Genomic DNA, 26442 nt, shown 5'->3' on the forward strand with positions numbered 1-26442 from the left:
AGACCTGCTCTCAGACCTGATCTCAGATCTGCTCTCAGACCTGCTCTCAGACCTGCTCTCAGACCTGATCTCAGACCTGCTCTCAGACCTGATCTCAGACCTGATCTCAGACCTGCTCTCAGACCTGATCTCTGTTAAACAGCACTCATGTATTTGTGTATGTTGTTATTGATTGTGATGCAGGTGTGTCTGTATGTATCATACATGTGTATATTATTTCTCTTATATTACATATTTCAGTATTTCATTATATTTTTAAATCTATTAGTGTTGGTTCAGATGTACTTCAGTGACTTAAATCTCAGGTTTGTGACTTTAAAGATGAATAAAATGAATATTCCATACTTGTGAAACCTCATATTTTAACGTCAGTGTTTCCTGTAGTTGTGCTTTTTTACGAATTAAAGGTTGATTCAATTAAACCTTATTCATTTCCAAAAATATCAACCCAAACATGGAGACCTGTTTCTGATGTGATGAAGTATCGAGAACACGTGTCAAACTGACTTTTTCTTTAGAAGCAAAAAACACTTTTATTTTCTACCACAGCAGGTATTTTCTTTTATCCGTCACCATGGCAACGCCACAACGGATGCTGCTCAGTGTGTCCCACATCCTGTGGCCACAAAGCGGTTAAACACACACACACACACATCCTTGTTCTTCTATCTTTGTGAGGACACTTCATTAACATAATCATTCCCTCACCCTGACTCTAACCTTAACTTAAGCCTGACTCTAACCTTAACTTAAGCCTGACCCTAACCTTAACTTAAGCCTGACCCTAACCTTAACTTAAGCCTGACTCTAACCTTAACTTAAGCCTGACTCTAACCTTAACTTAAGCCTGACCCTAACCTTAACTTAAGCCTGACTCTAACCTTAACTTAAGCCTGACCCTAACCTTAACTTAAGCCTGACCCTAACCTTAACTTAAGCCTGACTCTAACCTTAACTTAAGCCTGACTCAAACCTTAACTTAAGCCTGACTCTAACCCTAACTGGTTTTTCAGCCCTGAGCTTTGCCTCTCAGGCAAACCTGCATCTACTGCCGTCCTAGATTTGACCTTGTAGCCCGTTGAACCAGTGGTGTGGCTGACTCACTTGCCCTATGACCTCCTGGACTGTCTTGTGACAGAGGAAAGGGGGGGGGTTTGCCACAAACCCATGCTTTAACAGTGAACTGGCTGTGAATTAACCCTGAACTGACTTATCCAAAACAGGAAGCCAGTGTATGAGAGTTCCGGATGATAACGTGATGAACGCTAAAAAGACTGATAAGTGACGATGATGAAGTGATGGAACCCAAAGCCTGCCTCTGGGTAGGTGTTGTGTAAAAGGCCTCACAGTGACGGCCATAAAATTAGCACAGAGCTTCTATCGACATATACGTTGTGAACCCCCTATGAACCAGTGATTAGGACAGAAGGGTCCTGTCCGAGCGACCCCGTGGTCTCTCTTTTACTCGTGGACCCCTGAGGCCATACGGATCAGAATGAGGGGACGTCTGTATGAACATTCTTCCATTTCTGCTCTAAGTTTAAATGTGGTTAAAGGAACTGTCCAAAGTGCCCACAGATCAATTAATGCTAATTAATGTGTTCTCTTGTCTAATGGTGTAGCCCACATGTTCATGAACATCCAAGGACGACCAACTAACTAATTACAGCTTTTGAGGATGCTGCTTCAAATCCTGTGATAACACTGCAATTCACCAATGAGTGAGAAGACTCAGGAAGTCCATATAATTAATAATCTGTGTCTAATAAGTTAGAAACTAACCAACAGTATATTCAATCCAGGTCTGTTTAATCTGTGTAATGTGATAATTAGAGTAATGGAAGTTAATGCAAACTTGAGAATGTTAAAGACTAGGTCATTGTGTGTCATGCCATTCAGGAAGTTATTTGGTAAAGACCTAATGAATATATGTATTGGAAATGAAATATCTTGATTCTGTATACCATGCAGTGTTAGGAATGAAAATGGATTTGGAACATAGTGAATATGAAACAGAAATCTAATTTAGTACGTCTAAACTTTTAGTGATGACACAGGCGTTCCTCTGTCAGAGGAGAACACGATGCAGAGGATAAAACCTCTGTCTTCCCTTCTGTCATTGCTTAGCCCTTCTTTTCTGCTATGACGTTTTTATTTTTATTTTATTTTATTTTAAGTTTTACTTTGTTACTTATAATCTTTGTGCCTTCAAGTTAAACTTTTGTAGACCGTTCTTCTGAAGTTATAGCTGATCACTATGACTGAAAGTTTTCTTAAAGTCCTCTTAAATACCTCCTGAAACACCAGCCAGAACCAAGTACTTCTGATAACAACTCTCGTTTTTGATAACTCTGAACTGTTGCGTGTGACCAGCGACAACCTTTCCTTAGTGAGCTTTAAATGAGTTTTGAAGCTGAGGCCAACATCAGATCCAGATCCAGATCCAGATCCAGGTCCAGCACCCTGCTTATTAAGAGCTGAATGCCGCTGGCTGTCCTGTAGTCCGAACGGACCGACAGACACCACCGCCAAGAACCAGCACATCCTGATCCACCAGAACCTTCAAGTTCCTGAACCACGGTGCCGAGTGAACTGAGCCGACATCGCCAAGGCCCTCCAGCCTCCTGGCTCAGCCTCCAGAGAGAGCTCCTCTCTCTCCTCCTCCCCTGACAGCTGACCCTGCCTGTGTGACTGCAGACCACCGCTGGATGCATCGCTGCTGGACCAAGGGCCCACATGAAGTATAACAGCTGGTGTTAGTTCACAAGTTGGTGTCAGTGTAGCTCTGAGATCTATCTAAATCTGCAGGGAGAGTAGTCAGTGGATCCTCTGTGGTTCTAACTACAACGTTCTTAAGGTCAGACGGGTTCCCCTCGTCCTCCGGTACAATCTGTTTCATTTCACTATGACCAATCCAAAGGTTTATCAGCAATGTTAGTCTTCTGTCCTGATTGTTGTCTGTCTAGTGTCATTTCTGTCTCATCCACCTTTACAGTCATTAGTGTTCTATGTTGATATTTAGCATTTATTAATAAAAAGGTGTATTAACCGCCACTTCGCTGTCTGGATGTTTCTTCATAACAAGGTCTAAGAGGATCAATGCCACTGAGAACTTACACATTTAGAACTGAGACTGTTTAATGTTTAATGCTTAATTCTTAAGGTTAAAGACCTGAAGCCATCTGTGCTAAGAAAATAATAAGTTGAATTTCCCGTCCAATGACGGGTGGTGCCCCTATTGATACGAGAGCTTTTAATTCATTAATTAAATGGTAGTATACTTTGCTACATATATTGGTGCCCCAGTGAGAGGGTATATAATATCTCCTATTCAACCTGTTACATTATTGATGCCCTCCTGTGAGGTATATAACTTACTACAACCTCAATCGTTGCCCTAAACCCAGAAAGTTTGACACCAATTTCCAAATGTTGAGTTCATAAACATCCCCATGTGGACAGTCTTTCTATACTTTATATGGATGTATATTCATATGAATAATGTTATACAGTACATTACTCATTTGACATCTTTAATAATAAAAAGCACCAGTCTGATATATTCATTTATTCCATTTCATGTCTTTTACTTTGTAAGTCACTTGTTTTTTTACATTTTCCTGTCGTACACCAACAGTCCTGCTGCACCTGTCCCTGCTCAGAGCTTTTAAAAACACTGATCATGTGATCTACTTCTGAATCGTCCTCATCCTCGTCCTCGTCCTCCAGCTTCAGGCAGCTGCTGCTTCCCCGATGACCTCTGTGACTGAACTAAACCACCGTGCTGTTGTTTCTGGCCTGTCGGATGAGATCAGGAGCACAAGAGAAGCAAAAGCGACGCCCGTTGTTCTGACAGAGCGACAGGAGATATGCTGATGACAGGCCGTGGCTCCAGGGGCCCCCTGACCCCTGTTGGGGAGGGGGGGGACACGGCCTGAGGCCTGTTCGGTGTCCCTGGAAATATCAGCATGAGCAAAAACAACCGGCCGTGGATACAAGACATCAGACAGAACAGGACACAGAAACATTACGCTGCACGTAAAACATGATTAAAGCACGACAACAGCATGTTACAGACTGAAGCTCAGGTGTTCTCCTTCCACAGGTGGGGAGCAGGGAACCTGAACGCTGAGCAGACCTGCTTGATTTCTTTATTACGACCCATGAAGACACTTGTTGCATCAGTCCAGCCTGCTGAAGATCAACGTGAATAAGTTCAAGTAACATCTTTGAACTCTGGCTGTGTTTTAAGGTGGTACTGCAGTATTCGTTCTGCACTGGCTCCACCTGCTGTTCACAGCCACTTCACATGGACTGGAGGACTCTTTAAAGGAGAACTCCAGTGTTTTTAGGCCTATTTTTCACATATTTTATGTCCAAAATGAGTTTGAAAATGGTCCAGTAGATCACCTAGCTGAGACACCTCCAGACTCCATTGACAAAAACAGCAGTTTTACCTCGCAGGACATGAGAATTGTTGGTCTGCTGCGGCCTTGATCAGTTAGTCTTTCTGTGTTACACAAATATAATGCTGGATTCAAACTAACTATTTAAAATACCAAAGTCTCATAATAACACAGACACACTGACTGATGGAGGCAGCAGCAGAGCAGCAGCTCCTGTGTCCTGTTCTCTAAAACCCCTGTTTTAGTGAATGTAGTCTGGTGTGTGTGCTGTTTGTGGTTAAACCAAAAGGATCTTCCAGGTCTCTCTCTGTAGGGATCCTTTCCATGATGCTGTCACACACTTAGAATAACACTCTGAGCCTGTCAGTGGATCAAACAAGCTCTTTTAGTGGACCTACTGTGATCAGGTGCAGTTGTCCCAAAGGATCACGTTGCAGCCATTGCAGCCCGTTTGGTGGCTGCTGGCTAAACAAAACAAAACCTTTAAAATATCTACTATATTCTAAACATATATTTATATAACCTTCATCTTTAGCTGCTGCTTCTTCCTGATGACTCAAAGCGACTCAAGCAGGATTATTAACAAGTCCGTCGGTGCTGCTCCTGCAGATGAAGAACACAGGAAACATCATTATTATCAGACCTGGATGTCCTCACACACACCCTTACCCCCCCCCCCCCAGGCTGCAAAAACACCGAATCAGTATGTTTAATAAAAGGAGGAAGACATCTTTCATACCTCGGTCAGTACTGGACGCCCACAGGAGAGTAGACGATGGCTGGAAGAACAAAGATTCAGTCTCAGTGGAGTTTCTCTCTGTTTAAAGGGCTGTTGGTCTTTGTGGTGTTTCTTTATTGACTTCCCATGAAGATCAATAACCCTGAAGCTGCTCTTCCTGTTTTTAAAGATCAATAACCACGAAGCTGCTCTTCCTGTTTTTAAAGATCAATAACCCTGAAGCTGTTCTTCCTGTTTTTAAAGATCAATAACCCTGAAGCTGTTCTTCCTGTTTTTAAAGATCAATAACCACGAAGCTGCTCTTCCTGTTTTTAAAGATCAATAACCACGAAGCTGCTCTTCCTGTTTTTAAAGATCAATAACCACGAAGCTGTTCTTCCTGTTTTTAAAGATCAATAACCCTGAAGCTGTTCTTCCTGTTTTTAAAGATCAATAACCCTGAAGCTGTTCTTCCTGTTTTTAAAGATCAATAACCCTGAAGCTGTTCTTCCTGTTTTTAAAGATCAATAACCCTGAAGCTGTTCTTCCTGTTTTTAAAGATCAATAACCACGAAGCTGTTCTTCCTGTTTTTAAAGATCAATAACCCTGAAGCTGTTCTTCCTGTTTTTAAAGATCAATAACCCTGAAGCTGTTCTTCCTGTTTTTAAAGATCAATAACCCTGAAGCTGTTCTTCCTGTTTTTAAAGATCAATAACCCTGAAGCTGTTCTTCCTGTTTTTAAAGATCAATAACCACGAAGCTGCTCTTCCTGTTTTTAAAGATCAATAACCCTGAAGCTGCTCTTCCTGTTTTTAAAGATCAATAACCCTGAAGCTGTTCTTCCTGTTTTTAAAGATCAATAACCCTGAAGCTGTTCTTCCTGTTTTTAAAGATCAATAACCCTGAAGCTGCTCTTCCTGTTTTTAAAGATCAATAACCCTGAAGCTGCTCTTCCTGTTTTTAAAGATCAATAACCCTGAAGCTGCTCTTCCTGTTTTTAAAGATCAATAACCACGAAGCTGCTCTTCCTGTTTTTAAAGATCAATAACCCTGAAGCTGTTCTTCCTGTTTTTAAAGATCAATAACCACGAAGCTGTTCTTCCTGTTTTTAAAGATCAATAACCACGAAGCTGCTCTTCCTGTTTTTAAAGATCAATAACCCTGAAGCTGTTCTTCCTGTTTTTAAAGATCAATAACCCTGAAGCTGCTCTTCCTGTTTTTAAAGATCAATAACCACAAAGCTGCTCTTCCTGTTTTTAAAGATCAATAACCCTGAAGCTGCTCTTCCTGTTTTTAAAGATCAATAACCCTGAAGCTGCTCTTCCTGTTTTTAAAGATCAATAACCACAAAGCTGCTCTTCCTGTTTTTAAAGATCAATAACCCTGAAGCTGCTCTTCCTGTTTTTAAAGATCAATAACCCTGAAGCTGTTCTTCCTGTTTTTAAAGATCAATAACCCTGAAGCTGCTCTTCCTGTTTTTAAAGATCAATAACCACGAAGCTGCTCTTCCTGTTTTTAAAGATCAATAACCACGAAGCTGTTCTTCCTGTTTTTAAAGATCAATAACCCTGAAGCTGCTCTTCCTGTTTTTAAAGATCAATAACCACAAAGCTGTTCTTCCTGTTTTTAAAGATCAATAACCACGAAGCTGCTCTTCCTGTTTTTAAAGATCAATAACCCTGAAGCTGCTCTTCCTGTTTTTAAAGATCAATAACCCTGAAGCTGTTCTTCCTGTTTTTAAAGATCAATAACCCTGAAGCTGTTCTTCCTGTTTTTAAAGATCAATAACCCTGAAGCTGCTCTTCCTGTTTTTAAAGATCAATAACCCTGAAGCTGCTCTTCCTGTTTTTAAAGATCAATAACCCTGAAGCTGCTCTTCCTGTTTTTAAAGATCAATAACCACGAAGCTGCTCTTCCTGTTTTTAAAGATCAATAACCCTGAAGCTGTTCTTCCTGTTTTTAAAGATCAATAACCACGAAGCTGTTCTTCCTGTTTTTAAAGATCAATAACCACGAAGCTGCTCTTCCTGTTTTTAAAGATCAATAACCCTGAAGCTGTTCTTCCTGTTTTTAAAGATCAATAACCCTGAAGCTGCTCTTCCTGTTTTTAAAGATCAATAACCACAAAGCTGTTCTTCCTGTTTTTAAAGATCAATAACCCTGAAGCTGCTCTTCCTGTTTTTAAAGATCAATAACCCTGAAGCTGCTCTTCCTGTTTTTAAAGATCAATAACCACAAAGCTGCTCTTCCTGTTTTTAAAGATCAATAACCCTGAAGCTGCTCTTCCTGTTTTTAAAGATCAATAACCCTGAAGCTGTTCTTCCTGTTTTTAAAGATCAATAACCCTGAAGCTGCTCTTCCTGTTTTTAAAGATCAATAACCACGAAGCTGCTCTTCCTGTTTTTAAAGATCAATAACCACGAAGCTGTTCTTCCTGTTTTTAAAGATCAATAACCCTGAAGCTGCTCTTCCTGTTTTTAAAGATCAATAACCACAAAGCTGTTCTTCCTGTTTTTAAAGATCAATAACCCTGAAGCTGTTCTTCCTGTTTTTAAAGATCAATAACCCTGAAGCTGTTCTTCCTGTTTTTAAAGATCAATAACCCTGAAGCTGCTCTTCCTGTTTTTAAAGATCAATAACCGCGAAGCTGCTCTTCCTGTTTTTAATGATCAATAACCGCGAAGCTGCTCTTCCTGTTTTTAAAGATCAATAACCATGAAGCTGCTCTTCCTGTTTTTAAAGATCAATAACCACGAAGCTGCTCTTCCTGTTTTTAAAGATCAATAACCACGAAGCTGCTCTTCCTGTTTTTAAAGATCAATAACCCTGAAGCTGTTCTTCCTGTTTTTAAAGATCAATAACCCTGAAGCTGTTCTTCCTGTTTTTAAAGATCAATAACCCTGAAGCTGTTCTTCCTGTTTTTAAAGATCAATAACCACGAAGCTGTTCTTCCTGTTTTTAAAGATCAATAACCCTGAAGCTGTTCTTCCTGTTTTTAAAGATCAATAACCCTGAAGCTGTTCTTCCTGTTTTTAAAGATCAATAACCACGAAGCTGCTCTTCCTGTTTTTAAAGATCAATAACCCTGAAGCTGTTCTTCCTGTTTTTAAAGATCAATAACCCTGAAGCTGCTCTTCCTGTTTTTAAAGATCAATAACCCTGAAGCTGTTCTTCCTGTTTTTAAAGATCAATAACCCTGAAGCTGTTCTTCCGGTTTTTAAAGATCAATAACCACGAAGCTGCTCTTCCTGTTTTTAAAGATCAATAACCACAAAGCTGTTCTTCCTGTTTTTAAAGATCAATAACTCTGAAGCTGTTCTTCCTGTTTTTAAAGATCAATAACCACGAAGCTGTTCTTCCTGTTTTTAAAGATCAATAACCCTGAAGCTGTTCTTCCTGTTTTTAAAGATCAATAACCACGAAGCTGCTCTTCCTGTTTTTAAAGATCAATAACCACAAAGCTGTTCTTCCTGTTTTTAAAGATCAATAACCACGAAGCTGTTCTTCCTGTTTTTAAAGATCAATAACCACGAAGCTGTTCTTCCTGTTTTTAAAGATCAATAACCCTGAAGCTGTTCTTCCTGTTTTTAAAGATCAATAACCCTGAAGCTGTTCTTCCTGTTTTTAAAGATCAATAACCCTGAAGCTGTTCTTCCTGTTTTTAAAGATCAATAACCCTGAAGCTGTTCTTCCTGTTTTTAAAGATCAATAACCACGAAGCTGTTCTTCCTGTTTTTAAAGATCAATAACCACGAAGCTGTTCTTCCTGTTTTTAAAGATCAATAACCACGAAGCTGTTCTTCCTGTTTTTAAAGATCAATAACCCTGAAGCTGTTCTTCCTGTTTTTAAAGATCAATAACCACGAAGCTGCTCTTCCTGTTTTTAAAGATCAATAACCACAAAGCTGTTCTTCCTGTTTTTAAAGATCAATAACCCTGAAGCTGTTCTTCCTGTTTTTAAAGATCAATAACCCTGAAGCTGTTCTTCCTGTTTTTAAAGATCAATAACCCTGAAGCTGTTCTTCCTGTTTTTAAAGATCAATAACCACGAAGCTGCTCTTCCTGTTTTTAAAGATCAATAACCCTGAAGCTGCTCTTCCTGTTTTTAAAGATCAATAACCCTGAAGCTGCTCTTCCTGTTTTTAAAGATCAATAACCACGAAGCTGTTCTTCCTGTTTTTAAAGATCAATAACCCTGAAGCTGCTCTTCCTGTTTTTAAAGATCAATAACCCTGAAGCTGTTCTTCCTGTTTTTAAAGATCAATAACCCTGAAGCTGCTCTTCCTGTTTTTAAAGATCAATAACCACGAAGCTGTTCTTCCTGTTTTTAAAGATCAATAACCCTGAAGCTGCTCTTCCTGTTTTTAAAGATCAATAACCCTGAAGCTGTTCTTCCTGTTTTTAAAGATCAATAACCCTGAAGCTGCTCTTCCTGTTTTTAAAGATCAATAACCCTGAAGCTGTTCTTCCTGTTTTTAAAGATCAATAACCCTGAAGCTGTTCTTCCTGTTTTTAAAGATCAATAACCCTGAAGCTGTTCTTCCTGTTTTTAAAGATCAATAACCACGAAGCTGTTCTTCCTGTTTTTAAAGATCAATAACCCTGAAGCTGCTCTTCCTGTTTTTAAAGATCAATAACCCTGAAGCTGCTCTTCCTGTTTTTAAAGATCAATAACCCTGAAGCTGTTCTTCCTGTTTTTAAAGATCAATAACCCTGAAGCTGTTCTTCCTGTTTTTAAAGATCAATAACCACGAAGCTGCTCTTCCTGTTTTTAAAGATCAATAACCACGAAGCTGCTCTTCCTGTTTTTAAAGATCAATAACCACGAAGCTGCTCTTCCTGTTTTTAAAGATCAATAACCACGAAGCTGCTCTTCCTGTTTTTAAAGATCAATAACCCTGAAGCTGTTCTTCCTGTTTTTAAAGATCAATAACCACGAAGCTGTTCTTCCTGTTTTTAAAGATCAATAACCCTGAAGCTGTTCTTCCTGTTTTTAAAGATCAATAACCCTGAAGCTGCTCTTCCTGTTTTTAAAGATCAATAACCCTGAAGCTGTTCTTCCTGTTTTTAAAGATCAATAACCCTGAAGCTGCTCTTCCTGTTTTTAAAGATCAATAACCCTGAAGCTGTTCTTCCTGTTTTTAAAGATCAATAACCCTGAAGCTGTTCTTCCTGTTTTTAAAGATCAATAACCACGAAGCTGTTCTTCCTGTTTTTAAAGATCAATAACCCTGAAGCTGCTCTTCCTGTTTTTAAAGATCAATAACCCTGAAGCTGCTCTTCCTGTTTTTAAAGATCAATAACCCTGAAGCTGTTCTTCCTGTTTTTAAAGATCAATAACCCTGAAGCTGTTCTTCCTGTTTTTAAAGATCAATAACCACGAAGCTGTTCTTCCTGTTTTTAAAGATCAATAACCACGAAGCTGCTCTTCCTGTTTTTAAAGATCAATAACCACGAAGCTGTTCTTCCTGTTTTTAAAGATCAATAACCACGAAGCTGCTCTTCCTGTTTTTAAAGATCAATAACCCTGAAGCTGTTCTTCCTGTTTTTAAAGATCAATAACCACGAAGCTGTTCTTCCTGTTTTTAAAGATCAATAACCCTGAAGCTGTTCTTCCTGTTTTTAAAGATCAATAACCCTGAAGCTGCTCTTCCTGTTTTTAAAGATCAATAACCCTGAAGCTGCTCTTCCTGTTTTTAAAGATCAATAACCCTGAAGCTGTTCTTCCTGTTTGTAAATGACAGTAAAGTGAAGAACTCTGGACTGTTGGTTCAGAGTTTCTCACTGTTTTCACCTTTTTTACAAACCAATCAATCAGTGTATTGATGGAGAAAATGATCAGCAGGAGAATCCAGAATGAAAAGAAGTACTGGTACTGTGGTAGTGTAGTACTGGTACTGTAGTGGTGGTAGTACTGGTACTGTGTAGTGTAGTACTGGTACTGTAGTGGTGGTAGTACTGGTACTGTGGTGGTGATAGTACTGGTACTGTGTAGTGTAGTACGGGTACTGTGGTGGTGATAGTACTGGTACTGTGTAGTGTAGTACGGGTACTGTGGTGGTGATAGTACTGGTACTGTGTAGTGTAGTACTGGTACTGTGGTGGTAGTACTGGTACTGTAGTGGTGGTAGTACTGGTACTGTGTGGTGTAGTACTGGTACTGTGTAGTGTAGTACGGGTACTGTGGTGGTGATAGTACTGGTACTGTGTAGTGTAGTACTGGTACTGTGGTGGTAGTACTGGTACTGTAGTGGTGGTAGTACTGGTACTGTGTGGTGTAGTACTGGTACTGTAGTGGTGGTAGTACTGGTACTGTGTGGTGTAGTACTGGTACTGTAGTGGTGGTAGTACTGGTACTGTGTGGTGTAGTACTGGTACTGTGGTGGTAGTACTGGTACTGTAGTGGTGGTACGGTACTGTGGTGGTAGTACTGGTACTGTGTAGTGTAGTACTGGTACTGTGGTGGTAGTACTGGTACTGTAGTAGTGGTAGTACTGGTACTGTAGTAGTGGTAGTACTGGTACTGCAGTGGTAGTACTGGTACTGTAGTAGTGGTAGTACTGATACTGTAGTAGTGGTAGTACTGGTACTGCAGTGGTAGTACTGGTACTGTAGTAGTGGTAGTACTGATACTGTAGTAGTGGTAGTACTGGTACTGCAGTGGTAGTACTGGTACTGTAGTAGTGGTAGTACTGGTACTGTAGTAGTGGTAGTACTGGTACTGTAGTGGTAGTACTGATACTGTAGTAGTGGTAGTACTGGTACTGCAGTAGTGGTAGTACTGGTACTGCAGTAGTGGTAGTACTGGTACTGTGGTGGTGATAGTACTGGTACTGCAGTGGTAGTACTGGTACTGTAGTAGTGGTAGTACTGGTACTGTAGTGGTAGTACTGATACTGTAGTAGTGGTAGTACTGGTACTGTAGTGGTAGTACTGATACTGTAGTAGTGGTAGTACTGGTACTGTAGTGGTAGTACTGATACTGTAGTAGTGGTAGTACTGGTACTGCAGTAGTGGTAGTACTGGTACTGCAGTAGTGGTAGTACTGGTACTGCAGTAAAGGGCCTGAGGACTTCCTCCTTCCTGACCCTCTGTGAGCTCCTCTCAGACTCACCTGAGTCGTCCTGCTGTCGTCTGCAGCTCCTCCAGGCGGCGTGTTGAGCTGTGGAGACAAAGCAGCCTCTGTTTACCAGGAGCCTCTGCTCTCAGGGCCGTCTGTCTGTCTGTCTGTCTGTCTGTCCGTCTGTCTGTCTGTCTGTCTGTCTGTCTGTCTGTCTGTCTGTCTGTCTGTCTGTCTGTCTGTCTGTGGAGGAGAACCTGGATGAACAGGAGCTTGAAGTGACTCACGGCTCAGAGTGATGGAGGTGTAAACCAGCTGGGGCTTGATGTCGTCCTCAGAGCGCTGCAGCCCACGATCCTCTGCTTCAGGGCCACGACAGCGTGAAAACAGAAAGAAGAGCCATCAGGGGGTTTGTAGGTTTCCCCCACAGCCGCTGGTTCCTCTAAATGTCTGAGTGAAGCTTACCGACATCAGCGTTTCCATAGATCGGACAAGAGTCGGCTCGAGCTGAGGAGGAAGGAACGAAGACTTAAAACAAGAAGAGTCCACTCATCTCAGCCCCAGTGTGAATAAGATTAGAGGAAATACTCCAGTGTGCTCACTGTCATGTCACGTGACTGCCGATTCATGTTTTTAACATTTTAAAATGTTTGCTAAAAGCAGGTCAAATATGATAAAGTGGTTTGTGAGACGAACCACGTCGACCAAAACCACGTGTTCCTCTTGACAGGGTTTCGTTTGGGCCGTAAAAGAGGAACAAGATCAGGACCAGCAGGTGAACAGGTCAAAGTGTTTCCTTTGGCTGTCGTTCCTCCAGCATGGCGGTGAACAGGTGAACAGGTGAACAGGTGGGCTTCACTCACCTGTATCAGTATTTTCACTCACAGGAGGACACTGGCCTCGAGCTGCAGGTCAGAGTTGGAGATAAAAAAGAGCCAAATGAATCAAAGACACTTGTGTCAGCATGGAGAAACGTTTGGCTCCAGTTTGTCGGTCCAGGTCACACCTGTACCTGCAGCCTCCATTATGAGAACTACCTGAGAACTACCTGCACACAGCTGATGACGTGTTTCAGTGTTCACATGTTTAACAGTGACATCAGTAACCTGCTGGAGCCACACACTGTATATCAGAAGCCCCGAGTTTGGCTTCATGAGTGTCGCCATCTTGGTTTTTTGGAGCCAGACTCTGATTGGTTAGTCACAGCGTTGTCCCGCCCTACAGCACACCCCCCTTTATCGTCCGTTTTCCTCTAAATGGGACCATCATTTACTAAATGAACCCAAATGTACCCTTATTTAGCGCTAGCTCTTTTAGCAAAGTTTGATATGTCGTAGCTGAAATGACGATAATATCATATGACTGTTAGAGCCAAACAGAAGTCTGATTGGATGGAAGTCAATGAGGAAATGAGGAGACTTCTCTCCTGATTTATCAGCTCAGTGAACAGTTTCTGCTCTCAGTCTCTAGTTTACAGTCTTCTTCAGCACAGCAGGACGTTCATGTAGTCAGTGATGGTCCATTTAGAGGAAGGTACACCAGGAAGAGGGTCACTGACCAATCAGAGGAGGGTCCTGTCTGAACCTGACCAATCAGAGGAGGGTCCTGACTGAACCCGACCAATCAGAGGAGGGTCCTGACTGAACCTGACCAATCAGAGGAGGGTCCTGACTGAACCCGACCAATCAGAGGAGGGTCCTGACTGAACCTGACCAATCAGAGGAGGGTCCTGTCTGAACCTGACCAATCAGAGGAGGGTCCTGTCTGAACCTGACCAATCAGAGGAGGGTCCTGTCTGAACCTGACCAATCAGAGGAGGGTCCTGACTGAATCCGACCAATCAGAGGAGGGTCCTGTCTGAACCCGACCAATCAGAGGAGGGTCCTGACTGAACCCGACCAATCAGATGCAGGCTTCGTCACTTACGGGTCCAAAAGACCCCAGAATGGCCACACCTGTAAAGCCAAACCTGAGGCTTCCCTGAGTATAAACTCAAGTCATGTGTGCTTTTTAAAAGCCTTCATGGGTCTACCTGAACCTGAGGACCAGAGGCCGGACCGCGGACCTATTTTTATATATATATATATATATATTTTAAAACTATTGGCTCCAATCAGATCTCAGAATGAACGGACCTGTAAAGATTTCTGGTGTTTCTGACAGCGGCTCACCTCTTTTTCTAACGTAGCAGATGATTCCTGTGGCCAGCAGCAGCAGCAGCAGCAGCACGCCGCCGCACACCGTCAGAGTTATCATCAGGGCGTCGCTGGCCGGGTACCTCCTCTGAGCCCCGCCCAGCCCGCTCGCCACCCTGCAGGTGAACACGTCCCCCTCCAGGTACGGCACCGAGCTGACCAGCCGGTACGGGCCGGCCTGGGAGGTTTGGACCTGCTCTCCCAACGGGCCCCTGGAGGCCGACAGCCAGCTGACGGTGGGCAGCGGGTGGCCCTCGGCCTCACACTGCAGCCTCTGGGGGGCGCCGTCGGACCCGGTGCTCGTCTCAACCACAGAGAGGCTCAGGATCTGAGGTTTGGCTGCGGAAAAAGCAACATAAAATACGTGACAGGACTCAGTCCAGTGATAATTCCACATTATGACTGGACTTTTTTCTGTTTGTCTTATTTCATATCTCACAAAAATGATCATTTTCAGGTGAAAGTCAAGTAATGAATGAATGAAGAAGAAGAAGAATGTGTTTCAGTTTCCAGCTCCACAGCTGAACTAAGCTAAAACCAACCTGATCTCACAGAAACACATGAAACGACCACAACGTCCTAACCACACGTTATGTGGCAGAGTGCCACAGAAACGTCGGACCAGCGGACAGTTTGTTGAGAGACGAGCGAAATAAGGACGTTCAGCGACTGAGGCGGGTTCCTTCATCAGCCGGGAACAGGAACAATGTCAAGGAACAGAGTTTGCTAATCCTGCACCTCCATCGTCATGGTAACAATTGTAAAGATGAGGTTAACGTTATGACACAGTTGCAGTTTGGTTAGGTTTAGGATAGATGATGGTTTGGGGTTAAAATAAGCATTTTTTTGTTTCTTGATTGCAAAAACAGGGGGCGGAGACACACATCAGGGGGCGGAGACAAATATCAGGGGGCAGAGACAAATATCAGGGGCGGAGACACACATCAGGGGGCAGAGACAAATATCAGGGGGCAGAGACAAATATCAGGGGCGGAGACACACATCAGGGGGCAGAGACACACATCAGGGGCGGAGACACACATCAAGGGCGGAGACACACATCAGGGGGCGGAGACACACATCAGGGGGCAGAGACACACATCAGGGGGCAGAGACAAATATCAGGGGCGGAGACACACATCAGGGGCGGAGACACACATCAAGGGCGGAGACACACATCAGGGGGCGGAGACAAATATCAGGGGGCAGAGACAAATATCAGGGGCGGAGACACACATCAGGGGGCAGAGACACACATCAGGGGCGGAGACACACATCAAGGGCGGAGACACACATCAGGGGGCGGAGACACACATCAGGGGGCGGAGACACACATCAGGGGCGGAGACACACATCAAGGGCGGAGACACACATCAGGGGGCAGAGACAAATATCAGGGGGCAGAGACAAATATCAGGGGCGGAGACACACATCAGGGGGCAGAGACACACATCAGGGGCGGAGACACACATCAAGGGCGGAGACACACATCAGGGGGCGGAGACACACATCAGGGGGCGGAGACACACATCAGGGGCAGAGACACACATCAGGGGCGGAGACACACATCAGGGGGCGGAGACAAACATCAGGGGGCGGCTGTGGTGCCTGGCTCTAAAAACTCGATCTCGTTATCGCTGCACGACGTCGGAACGAGTCGGGACCAAGATTCGGACACGAATCTAACCGACATGCGATGGATTCTGCTCTCCAGCCTGGATCATGTTTATTGATCCTGACGCTGAGGAATCACCAGGTTACTCCTCACCTGTCACGTAAAGCTGCGTCTCTTTTTGGATGTTACTCCTCCAGCCGTTCAGCTCCACCCGGCAGAAGTACGACCCGTTATCGGACAGGTGCACCTTCCTGATGCCGAGGGACAGCTCCCCCCGTCGAAGGTTTCCTTGCAGGGAATATTTCAGCTCGGCGTTCCTGCACTCGTTGACTTCCTCCACAGAGTCGTTTTTAACTGAGCAGCTGAAAAACGGATGACTTGTTGGATCCCTCGCCAGCCATTTGGCAGTGATCTTCCCTGAGTAGTGCTGTTGGTAGGGATGAGTGAAGGAGCAGCTGAGGACGGCGTCCTCTCCTCTGGGGATGGACACCACCGGGGAGACCTTCATGTCCCAAGGAACTGAAAGAGACCCTGGAGAGGAGGACCACATCAGGACCAGAGTCTGGGTTGATTTTAAAACAAATCTGGTCAAATCTGGCCGGCGTAATAGACAGATAACACACTGGACCGACCTTTAAAGGACTATTTCACTTTAAAATGAGAATACTGGACAGGAAAACATCCACTGGTTGATTTGGATGATGGATCACTGAGAAGAATCTTACCTGTGATGATCCCCAACAGAAGAAGGCAGAAACACTTCATGCTCGGGCCACTAAAGAGAAACCAAGACGTCGAGCCTTCAGTCTGAAGTAGAGAATTCAGGAAGTCCTGTGAAATGACTTGTGAAACTAAATATTTCCTGTCTGTCAGAAACAGGTCAGAGGGTTTGAGAGGCCTCGTCTCTTTGTTGTGTTTCATGTGTTTCAGTCTGTGTGATTCAAACGTCACCAACAAGACGAAGTAATGAAGTCCAAACAGCACAGAAGTCTTTTCTTACACAGAATGTAAGACAGTTTCAGCCGTGAACCAGGTCACATGACGAGTTATAGAAATGACTAAAACCAGCGTCCAGCCAGATTTAACTGGATTTACTGGACAAAAATAAGAATGAAGGAAGTAGAAACACAAGGATGGAAAAACACACACACACTCACACACACACACTCACTTGTTTCCTACCTTGTTGTGTGTTCAGCAGTCTCATCATGGACGTTCGGCTGATCTACAGCACTTTGGTTCTGTTGGTACCTTTAATAGGAGGTGAGCTGCCAAACACACACACACACACACACACACACACTATAGTTATAGTTATCTATCTATAGTAATGGATGCTTCACCGCAGTAAAAGTACTAAAACTACACTGTGAAAATACTCCACTACCAGTAAAAGTCCTGCTCTCAAATCTCATGTGTGTGAGAATCAGCTAAATGTAGTGAAAGCAGTTGAAGTGATCTGCTCCTGTAGGTGTTTCAGGTTTGATCTACAGCCTGTTTTCAGCTCTGTGACGATGCAGCTGATCCAAGAGGGTTTGAAATAGCTGAACGGACTCTTCATCCTTCAGTTTTCACTGGAACGGAGGGAAAACTGTAATCTGTAAAATAAACGTGGAGGAGTAAAAGGACAGCGTTTACTCTGAGATGTGGTGGAGCAGAGGGAGGAAGTGGTATAATGAATATATTATACCACTTCCTCCCTCTGCTCTGAAGTACAAGCACCTCAAATTAAGTACATGTTTTTTTTCCTAATGTGTCGTTTTCTGTGTAAAGTCTGTATGAAGAAGCGTCCTCTGATTGGTCGGTATCAGTCTGTATAAAGAAGCGTCCTCTGATTGGTCGGTATCAGTCTGTAAAGAAGCGTCCTCTGATTGGTCGGTATCAGTCTGTAAAGAAGCGTCCTCTGATTGGTCGGTATCAGTCTGTAAAGAAGCGTCCTCTGATTGGTCGGTATCAGTCTGTAAAGAAGCGTCCTCTGATTGGTTGGTATCAGTCTGTAAAGAAGCGTCCTCTGATTGGTCAGTATCAGTCTGTGTAAAGAAGCGTCCTCTGATTGGTCGGTATCAGTCTGTAAAGAAGCGTCCTCTGATTGGTTGGTATCAGTCTGTAAAGAAGCGTCCTCTGATTGGTCAGTATCAGTCTGTGTAAAGAAGCGTCCTCTGATTGGTCGGTATCAGTCTGTATAAAGAAGCGTCCTCTGATTGGTCGGTATCAGTCTGTATAAAGAAGCGTCCTCTGATTGGTCGGTATCAGTCTATAAAGAGTGTCGGTGTCCTCTGGGTCTGAACAGTGAAGCCGATGCTGAAGAGCCTTAAAGCTGCTTCCTCTCTAGTGTCCAGCAGGGGGCGACTCCACTGAAGTCTGATTGGATGGAAGTCAATGAGGAAATGAGGAGACTTCTCTCCTGATTTATCAGCTCAGTGAACAGTTTCTGCTCTCAGTCTCTAGTTTACAGTCTTCTTCAGCACAGCAGGACGTTCATGTAGTCAGTGATGGTCCATTTAGAGGAAGGTACACCACACCAATTTGTTTGTTAAAATGCAGCGTTGCCATAACAACCGACGACCAGTTTACGTCACTTCTGCGTTCAGATTGGTGATGCAAACCCAAAAAGAACCAAGAAAACACTGGAGCTGTGTATTTTCAGGGGGAGCTCAGCAGACAGATCCTCTGAGGAAGAACCACTCAGTCCTAAAGGCCTAAAGTCTGTTGGCAGATTAGTTCTTCTTCTCCTCATCCTCTCTTCTTCTCTCCCTCTCAGCAGCGCTCGGCTCCGGGGACGACGGCTGGTCCATGAGAGTGGAGTCGGAGGTCCCAGCCGTCGAGGGCTACCCGGTGGTGCTGCCCTGCACCTTCGGCCACCCGCAGCACTCCCAGCATTCCTCCCTCCAGGTGCTGTGGCGTCTGGGCCACGGCCAGGGCGCCACAGTCCTGTACCGCTGCACCAGCCGGCCCGGGGCCCCCACCTGCGAACCGGGGCCCCAGCAGGACCAGCGCTACCGGCTGGAGGGCAACCCGAGGGAGCACGACCTGTCGCTGCGGATCAACAGCGTCACCCTGCAGGACGGCGGGCGCTATTACTGCAGAGTGGAGGTTCAGGGGCGGGAACACATCAGCTTCGAGGACAAGATGGGAACCCGACTGAGAGTGGAGGGTAACTGAAACCACAGTGACACACAGCGCCCCCTGCAGGAGGTGTTGTTAGCATGTTAGCATGTTAGCATGTTCCTGTTTAAATGGGTCTGAAATACAAACTATAACCGGCTTTAAGCTCAGACACCTAGTTAGTCAGTGTGTAGTGGAGGTCTATAGTGTGTGTGTGTGCTAGTTAGTCAGTGTGTCAGTGTGTAGTGGAGGTCTATAGTGTGTATGTGTGCTAGTTAGTCAGTGTGTCAGTGTGTAGTGGAGGTCTATAGTGTGTGTGTGCTAGTTAGTCAGTGTGTCAGTGTGTAGTGGAGGTCTATAGTGTGTGTGCTAGTTAGTCAGTGTGTCAGTGTGTAGTGGAGGTCTATAGTGTGTGTGTGCTAGTTAGTCAGTGTGTTAGTGTGTAGTGGAGGTCTATAGTGTGTGTGTGTGCTAGTTAGTCAGTGTGCCAGCGTGTAGTGGAGGTCTATAGTGTGTGTGTGTGCTAGTTAGTCAGTGTGTAGTGGAGGTCTATAGTGTGTGTGTGCTAGTTAGTCAGTGTGTTAGTGTGTAGTGGAGGTCTATAGTGTGTGTGTGTGCTAGTTAGTCAGTGTGTAGTGGAGGTCTATAGTGTGTGTGTGCTAGTTAGTCAGTGTGTAGTGGAGGTCTATAGTGTGTGTGTGCTAGTTAGTCAGTGTGTAGTGGAGGTCTATAGTGTGTGTGTGTGCTAGTTAGTCAGTGTGTAGTGGAGGTCTATAGTGTGTGTGTGCTAGTTAGTCAGTGTGTAGTGGAGGTCTATAGTGTGTGTGTGTGCTAGTTAGTCAGTGTGTAGTGGAGGTCTATAGTGTGTGTGTGCTAGTTAGTCAGTGTGTAGTGGAGGTCTATAGTGTGTGTGTGTGCTAGTTAGTCAGTGTGCCAGCGTGTAGTGGAGGTCTATAGTGTGTGTGTGTGCTAGTTAGTCAGTGTGTTAGTGTGTAGTGGAGGTCTATAGTGTGTGTGTGTGCTAGTTAGTCAGTGTGTAGTGGAGGTCTATAGTGTGTGTGTGCTAGTTAGTCAGTGTGCCAGCGTGTAGTGGAGGTCTATAGTGTGTGTGTGTGCTAGTTAGTCAGTGTGTCAGTGTGTAGTGGAGGTCTATAGTGTGTGTGTGCTAGTTAGTCAGTGTGTCAGTGTGTAGTGGAGGTCTATAGTGTGTGTGTGTGCTAGTTAGTCAGTGTGTCAGTGTGTAGTGGAGGTCTATAGTGTGTGTGTGCTAGTTAGTCAGTGTGTCAGTGTGTAGTGGAGGTCTATAGTGTGTGTGTGTGTGCTAGTTAGTCAGTGTGCCAGTGTGTAGTGGAGGTCTATAGTGTGTGTGTGCTAGTTAGTCAGTGTGCCAGCGTGTAGTGGAGGTCTATAGTGTGTGTGTGTGCTAGTTAGTCAGTGTGTCAGTGTGTAGTGGAGGTCTATAGTGTGTGTGTGCTAGTTAGTCAGTGTGTCAGTGTGTAGTGGAGGTCTATAGTGTGTGTGTGTGCTAGTTAGTCAGTGTGTCAGTGTGTAGTGGAGGTCTATAGTGTGTGTGTGCTAGTTAGTCAGTGTGTCAGTGTGTAGTGGAGGTCTATAGTGTGTGTGTGTTAGTTAGTCAGTGTGTCAGTGTGTAGTGGAGGTCTATAGTGTGTGTGTGTGCTAGTTAGTCAGTGTGTCAGTGTGTAGTGGAGGTCTATAGTGTGTGTGTGTGCTAGTTAGTCAGTGTGTCAGTGTGTAGTGGAGGTCTATAGTGTGTGTGTGTGTGTGTGAAATGACGTCCCCAGAAGAAGAAGCAGACGCAGCGTTTAGAGGTCAGAGGTTAAACAGCTGCCTGATACCATATAAACCATCTGTGGTGTTTCTGCTCTTCCTGTCTGCTGCAGCTCCTCCAAAGATCCTGGCTCTGACCGTGGAGGGCACCGAGCAGTCCGGGTACAGAGCCGTGTGCCGGGTCCAGGGCTCTCCTCTGCCTGACATCCAGTGGATCGGCCCGGACGACCTGCTGGAGGGTTCTCCGGCCGGCCCGCTGGCTCAGGGCTCCCGCTACCACACCGTCAGCCAGCTGAGAGACGTGGAGCCGGGCCGGCAGTACACCTGCAGCGCCTCCAACCCGCGGGGCAGAGAGCACGCCACCCTGTACGTCGTGGCCCCCCGAGCCCGGCCGCCCGTGGCCGGGGCCTCACCGGCTCTCCTGCTGCTCCTGTCGCTGTCTGTGGGGGCGAAGGTCCTCCTGCTGGTGGGGACGGGGGTGTGGGTGGTGCGGGGAGGAGCTCTGCACAGAGTCTGCTGCTGGTGGAAATAACCTTAAACCTGAGATCAGCTCTTTATTTAGCTTTTAGAAACAGTGTGTACGGCCGACAGCAGCCATCAATGCAGGACGACCCCCACAGGAGGATGCAGGACACTGTCCCACTTACTGCCCGGCTGCATCCTGAAGAGATCAATATTTTGACATAAAATACTGATTTCACTGATTGTAAAATGATTTTAATGCTTCTGCTATCTAAACTGTATCCATAGCAACACTCTGTTATACAGAAATAACAGAATATAATAATAAGTCCTGTGATAAAACACTTAATAACTGGTTTATAACACAATATATTTTACTGTTCAGCTCTGCTCTGCTAACACTATGCTAGCTAGCATTAGCACTGTGCTCTGACAGCTCACCTAGCTAACGTTAGCTTACAGCCTATAAGTTAGCTTACGTTAGCCCAGTCAGTGCAGCCTGAGCTCCAACCAGGAAGTGCTAGCAGCCGACAGAGAACCCAGAGCCACTAGAACCCGTTCTCCATCAGGATCTGACCTTTAGACAGTTATTAGCTACAGAGGATGAGCGCTAACAGGCTAACTGCTCCTGCATGTGCTGCTAACATCAGGCTACAGCTGCTAATATTAAACTCATTAAAGCAAAACTGGTTTGGCTTTGTGTAAAATAAAGCTAAGCTAACACAGGGTCAACACACACACACACTGAATAATGAGTGACACAGCAGCTAACACGTGAGCATGTAGCATTAGCATGTAGCAGTAGCATGTAGCTTGGAGCCATGAAACTCTTCTTTCAGGATCTTTTTCAGGAGATCAGTGATGTGGGATTTAATCCTGGTGACACCGACTGCACAGCATCTCTTTAGCAGAGCATTAATCATTTAAACTGGGTTTTTGAAGTGTGAATGTTTGCACACTGCTTATAAATGCTAAATGTAACATTTAAGTGGGGGATCTAATAATTATTATAGTGTTTATTATCAATCAGGGGACCTGAGAGCTGTTTCAGAGGCTTTATTGTCCTGATAGCCAATAAAGTCTTGAGAAAAACTTCTTGAAATGGTTTTTTAAATTATAAAGATGTTTATGGGAAACAAACTTTGTCTTAAGGGAGGGCCCATGTCTTTATTTTGTAATGAATGATTATTGTAGAGTTTCTTTAGGAGCCTGTATTATAGTGATTTTATGTTTTAACAAATTCCTACATAATTTCCTGGAAATTAACAATAACCTAAATAGTTAAAAGGAAAAGTTTGAATCATGAAATCAGAATCAGAATCAATCAAAATAGATGCCAATTAATTTTCTGCCAACTTTTTTCTGTCACTTCTCTGTTATGATGATACAACATTTACTGGATGTGGGGGAGCAGAAGGACAAAGTGGCACTAAAAGACGCAATCAAAGTACATGGACCTGTAATTTGTACAGCACTCGAGTAAACGTACTTAGTTACCTTCCACAAAAGTCTTTATATATATTTCTGACACAGGGTGGGGCCTTCATTTCTACTTTCTAATGTCACATTTCATACGCTGACCGTTCATGAATATTTTAAACATAATGCTGAACCTGTGGGACATAAAAAACAACAGCAGTCCAGTTTCACACATTATAATAGATTTAATGGTACAGTCAGTAACTTTATTCCATCAACACATGGATTTAAAGCTCTTTCTATAATGAAAGTTTGTGATTTCTGTCTCTCTTTAGTCTCCTCTGATGAACAACATGTCTGATTCCTGGATTTTCTCCATGTTTCTCCAGTCTGAAGTCTTTTCTCACTCATTCTGCTTCACTGACTTCTGGAACCTTCTAGCTGAGGTCGGACACATTTTAGGGACATGAAGAAGAAGAAGGTCCTCCAAGAAACGACGTCACCAGAAGAAGAAGCAGCAGCGAGGACGCAGATAATATATAATATCAAATATTATTTGAATAACTTAAGTTAATCTTATTATTGAATTAGTAATAACAGTTATGTGTGTGTATGTTTAGACAAATTAAACTGGAGAAAGACATAGTAGACGTTAAATATTAGCAGGAGGACACGAGGACCATCTATTTCAGGTTCAGCTTCTTCGATCAGTGCTGTCCGTGTTTGAAGGCGGGTCGTCCTGCTGGACCGTCCCGCTATATGGGTAAGAAGACGGGGCTGCTGTAGCAGACGGGGCGGGCGGCCTTGCAGCAGTCCTCGTCCCTCCAGCCAAAGCTCTCGCCGCCTCCCAGACTCACGATGGCACACTGGCCGTCGTGCACCGTGCCGGGCTCCCCCGCCGCCCAGTTGGTGTCGTTGACCGGAGCCCTGCTCAGCCAGTACCACTCCCCGGTCTGGGAGCTCCGACGCAGGCCGATCCACACCTCCTGCAGGCCGTCGGTGTTGACCTGGAGGATTTTGTTGTAGATCTGTGTCTGGAGTTGGGCCTGGGGGAAGCTGACCAGCTCCAGCTTCTTGTCTCTGCAGTACTTAATGGATTCTCGCCATCCGTCTGCCACTTCTCCGATTTCTATGACCTCTGGAGACAAGACGCAACCCCTGAAGTCTGTAGGGGAGGTCAGGCGGGACAGAACAGAAACAAAGAGAGATTAAAAGCTGAAACCACAGACTTCAAATCAGGGGCTTCACTGTGTTTTGTGCTGCCGTGTCTGGACGTCTAGAGGCGCCCGTGGGGCTCCTGGGTGTGGCTGCCTTGTTTTCAGCCTTTCCAAAACCAAAAGCATGAAATAAAAAGGGTGCGGTGCTCGAAGGGTTAGAGGTTACGTTAGCAACTGAACTGGCTCCTGGATGCTATCAGAGTTTTACGCTAACGTTATGCCAGTTAGTCCTCTTTCTGGAAACTCTTCTTTTGTGAACTTAAATGTGAAAACATAAGCTAAGCAGCCAAACCAGATTATGGAACAAAATAACTGTCAGATTTATCATTTGTCCTCATCGTACTTCCTCTCTGGAGTACCAGAACTAAACTGTTTGTTTATTTCCATGACTATGCCCATTTAAAACCCTACAAGATTTTTATTTTAAAAGATGTCTGTTGTTAGTTAGTCTGTGTTTAATGCATCCTGCCCTTTACATACGCATTTGACTTTAATTTCTTTGATTTTTAACCCAAACTGTCATCTTTTCCTAAACCTCACCAACTGGTTTTGGTGCTGAAAACTGAAAATTAAAGTAATAAAATTAAACTGAAATATATAAGTTAGCTGAGTTTCCAAATAATTTACTGTTGGTCTCACACTGGAGACAAGACACAGAAAGAGAAACCGGGTGTCCGACTAAAGTTCAGCCCAGTTAGGACGGACCAACTGGAAACACTGGAACCAGACCGATGGTATGAAGGCAAAAACTGGTGCAGGTTAATGTGGTCAATGTTCGGACTGACACTAATCTTCCTTTTAGGGGTTTGCCCTGACTCGGTAAACATCAGGTTGAAGGTGGAGCTCGGGGTCACGTACCTGGAGTTTTACTGATGATGGGTGCCGGGTTGCCAAACGGGGCCCCTTCCTTTTCTCCCATAAAGTAGACGGCCATTTTGGACGAGGCGTGCCAGATGACGGTCTTGCCTGGCGCCAGAGTGAATTGTGTCGAGACATATTTTGTTCCTTTCAGCTTCTGCCACTCTGGACTCTGCAGAGGAAGTTCTCCAACATGAACCCCATCAGTGAAATCCATGTGGACCACGATCACAGCGAAGTTTGTCGCATAGGGGATGGCGTTGACAACAGAACAGGCGCCGAAATCCGTCTCCGGGATCAGAGTGAGGAGTAAGCCTGGACGGTAGAGGACAGCGGTGCCGGTTGTCTCGACCAGCGGCGAGTCCGGTTTGAAGGCCTGTACTTTGGTGGATTCTTTCTCTGACAGAAGCACAAATGTTTCATCCTCAGCGTCCTTGGCCAGATCAGGGGGAACGAAGAACTTCAGCTTCTCCTCGTGGACCGGCGGCAGTAGCGTGTACAGGAGCCCACAGGTGCAGTTGGCCCGAATGGCGCAAGTGTGACCGAAGATGACCGCCACCGCCTGCGTGGCTTTTACGGTTCGCACCTCCTCGTCTCGTTTTACCCAGATTTGAGCGATCTGGTGGGGCTGAAGGGAAACTTCTTCAGGGTCTCCACCATCAACAGCTACCATGTTTTCTTGGTCTGCATTGACGATAATGAGTTTGAATGGTCCTCTCTCAGTTACAGCTGTCGAGACCATGTCCGCGGGCTCAGTGGTTCCCTGAATACTGGGTACCGGCGGGACGAGGTACTCTTTGCCCAGTTTGTCAGTCGGTATAACCAGAGCAGTCTGTATACTGTTGTCTCTGAGGCTGACGGCATGGACGGCGATTTCCCTGGTGCTGGTGATTTGCAGGGTTTTGTTGGTGATTTGTGCCTTCATGAGCTCCATTCTTGTGTCAAATGTGAATTCCTTTGTCTGACCTGCACTCAGTGTATCTTTGGTGCTATGGTAGACATACTGTTTGAGGGTGACGTGAGTGCCGTCATGCAAGGCAGTGATTTGTACCATGTTTTCAGGCTTGGTGGGATGATAGTAGGCGATGTTCTCCGGAAAAACAACGATGAAATTCAGACCAGTGCTGCCTTCAGGTGGAGTCCCTGTGGATTCTGGGAAAAGGGGAAATGGAAATACTCATGTAAAGCAGGTGAGCATGAATTTGTACTTAAGTACAGTATGTTATGTCTCGTCGTGTGTGTTAAGTTTGTCTAAGTTCACTCGTGTCTAGTCTTGTCTCTCACTTCCTGTTTTATTTTGAAAGCTAAAACTGACTTCCTGCCCTTGTGTGTTTCCCGCCTTTGGGATCGTCTGCCCCGCCCTGATTGTTTCCACCTGTTCCCCATCACCTCATGTATAAATAGTCTGTGTCTCCCCTTGTCCTCCCCCAGATCGTCTTGTCAAGTCAAGCTCTCTCTTGTTATCGAGCCTCTGTGTCCCACACTAGGTGTCCTGTAGGTATCTTGTCTTTGTTTGTATTAAAGAGTTGTATCACCTGTCAAAGAGTGTCTTGCGTCGTGCGTTTGGGTCCCTCCTGTCTCTGAGCCCCAGTGCTTAA

The 26442-nt window shown here is 44.6% G+C and overlaps 2 protein-coding genes across 2 annotated transcripts; one reads left to right on the forward strand and one right to left on the reverse strand.

The window, feature by feature from the left end:
• Window positions 1-14285: 14285 nt before the first annotated feature.
• Window positions 14286-16503, reverse strand: siglec15l (sialic acid binding Ig-like lectin 15, like). Its single transcript, XM_070834758.1, has 2 exons — window positions 16149-16503; window positions 14286-14719 (listed from the first exon to the last, which is right to left on the reverse strand). The coding sequence occupies exons 1-2, from the start codon at window positions 16501-16503 to the stop codon at window positions 14286-14288; spliced, it is 789 nt and encodes a 262-aa protein (XP_070690859.1).
• A 700-nt stretch (window positions 16504-17203) lies between these two features.
• On the forward strand, window positions 17204-21420 carry LOC139205861 (sialic acid-binding Ig-like lectin 15). The gene is made up of 3 exons (XM_070836200.1): window positions 17204-17258; window positions 18757-19149; window positions 21002-21420. The coding sequence occupies exons 1-3, from the start codon at window positions 17204-17206 to the stop codon at window positions 21418-21420; spliced, it is 867 nt and encodes a 288-aa protein (XP_070692301.1).
• Window positions 21421-26442: the final 5022 nt, after the last annotated feature.

Source organism: Pempheris klunzingeri, chromosome 8 (assembly GCF_042242105.1).
Source record: "Pempheris klunzingeri isolate RE-2024b chromosome 8, fPemKlu1.hap1, whole genome shotgun sequence".
Taxonomy (NCBI): Eukaryota; Metazoa; Chordata; class Actinopteri; order Acropomatiformes; family Pempheridae; genus Pempheris; species Pempheris klunzingeri.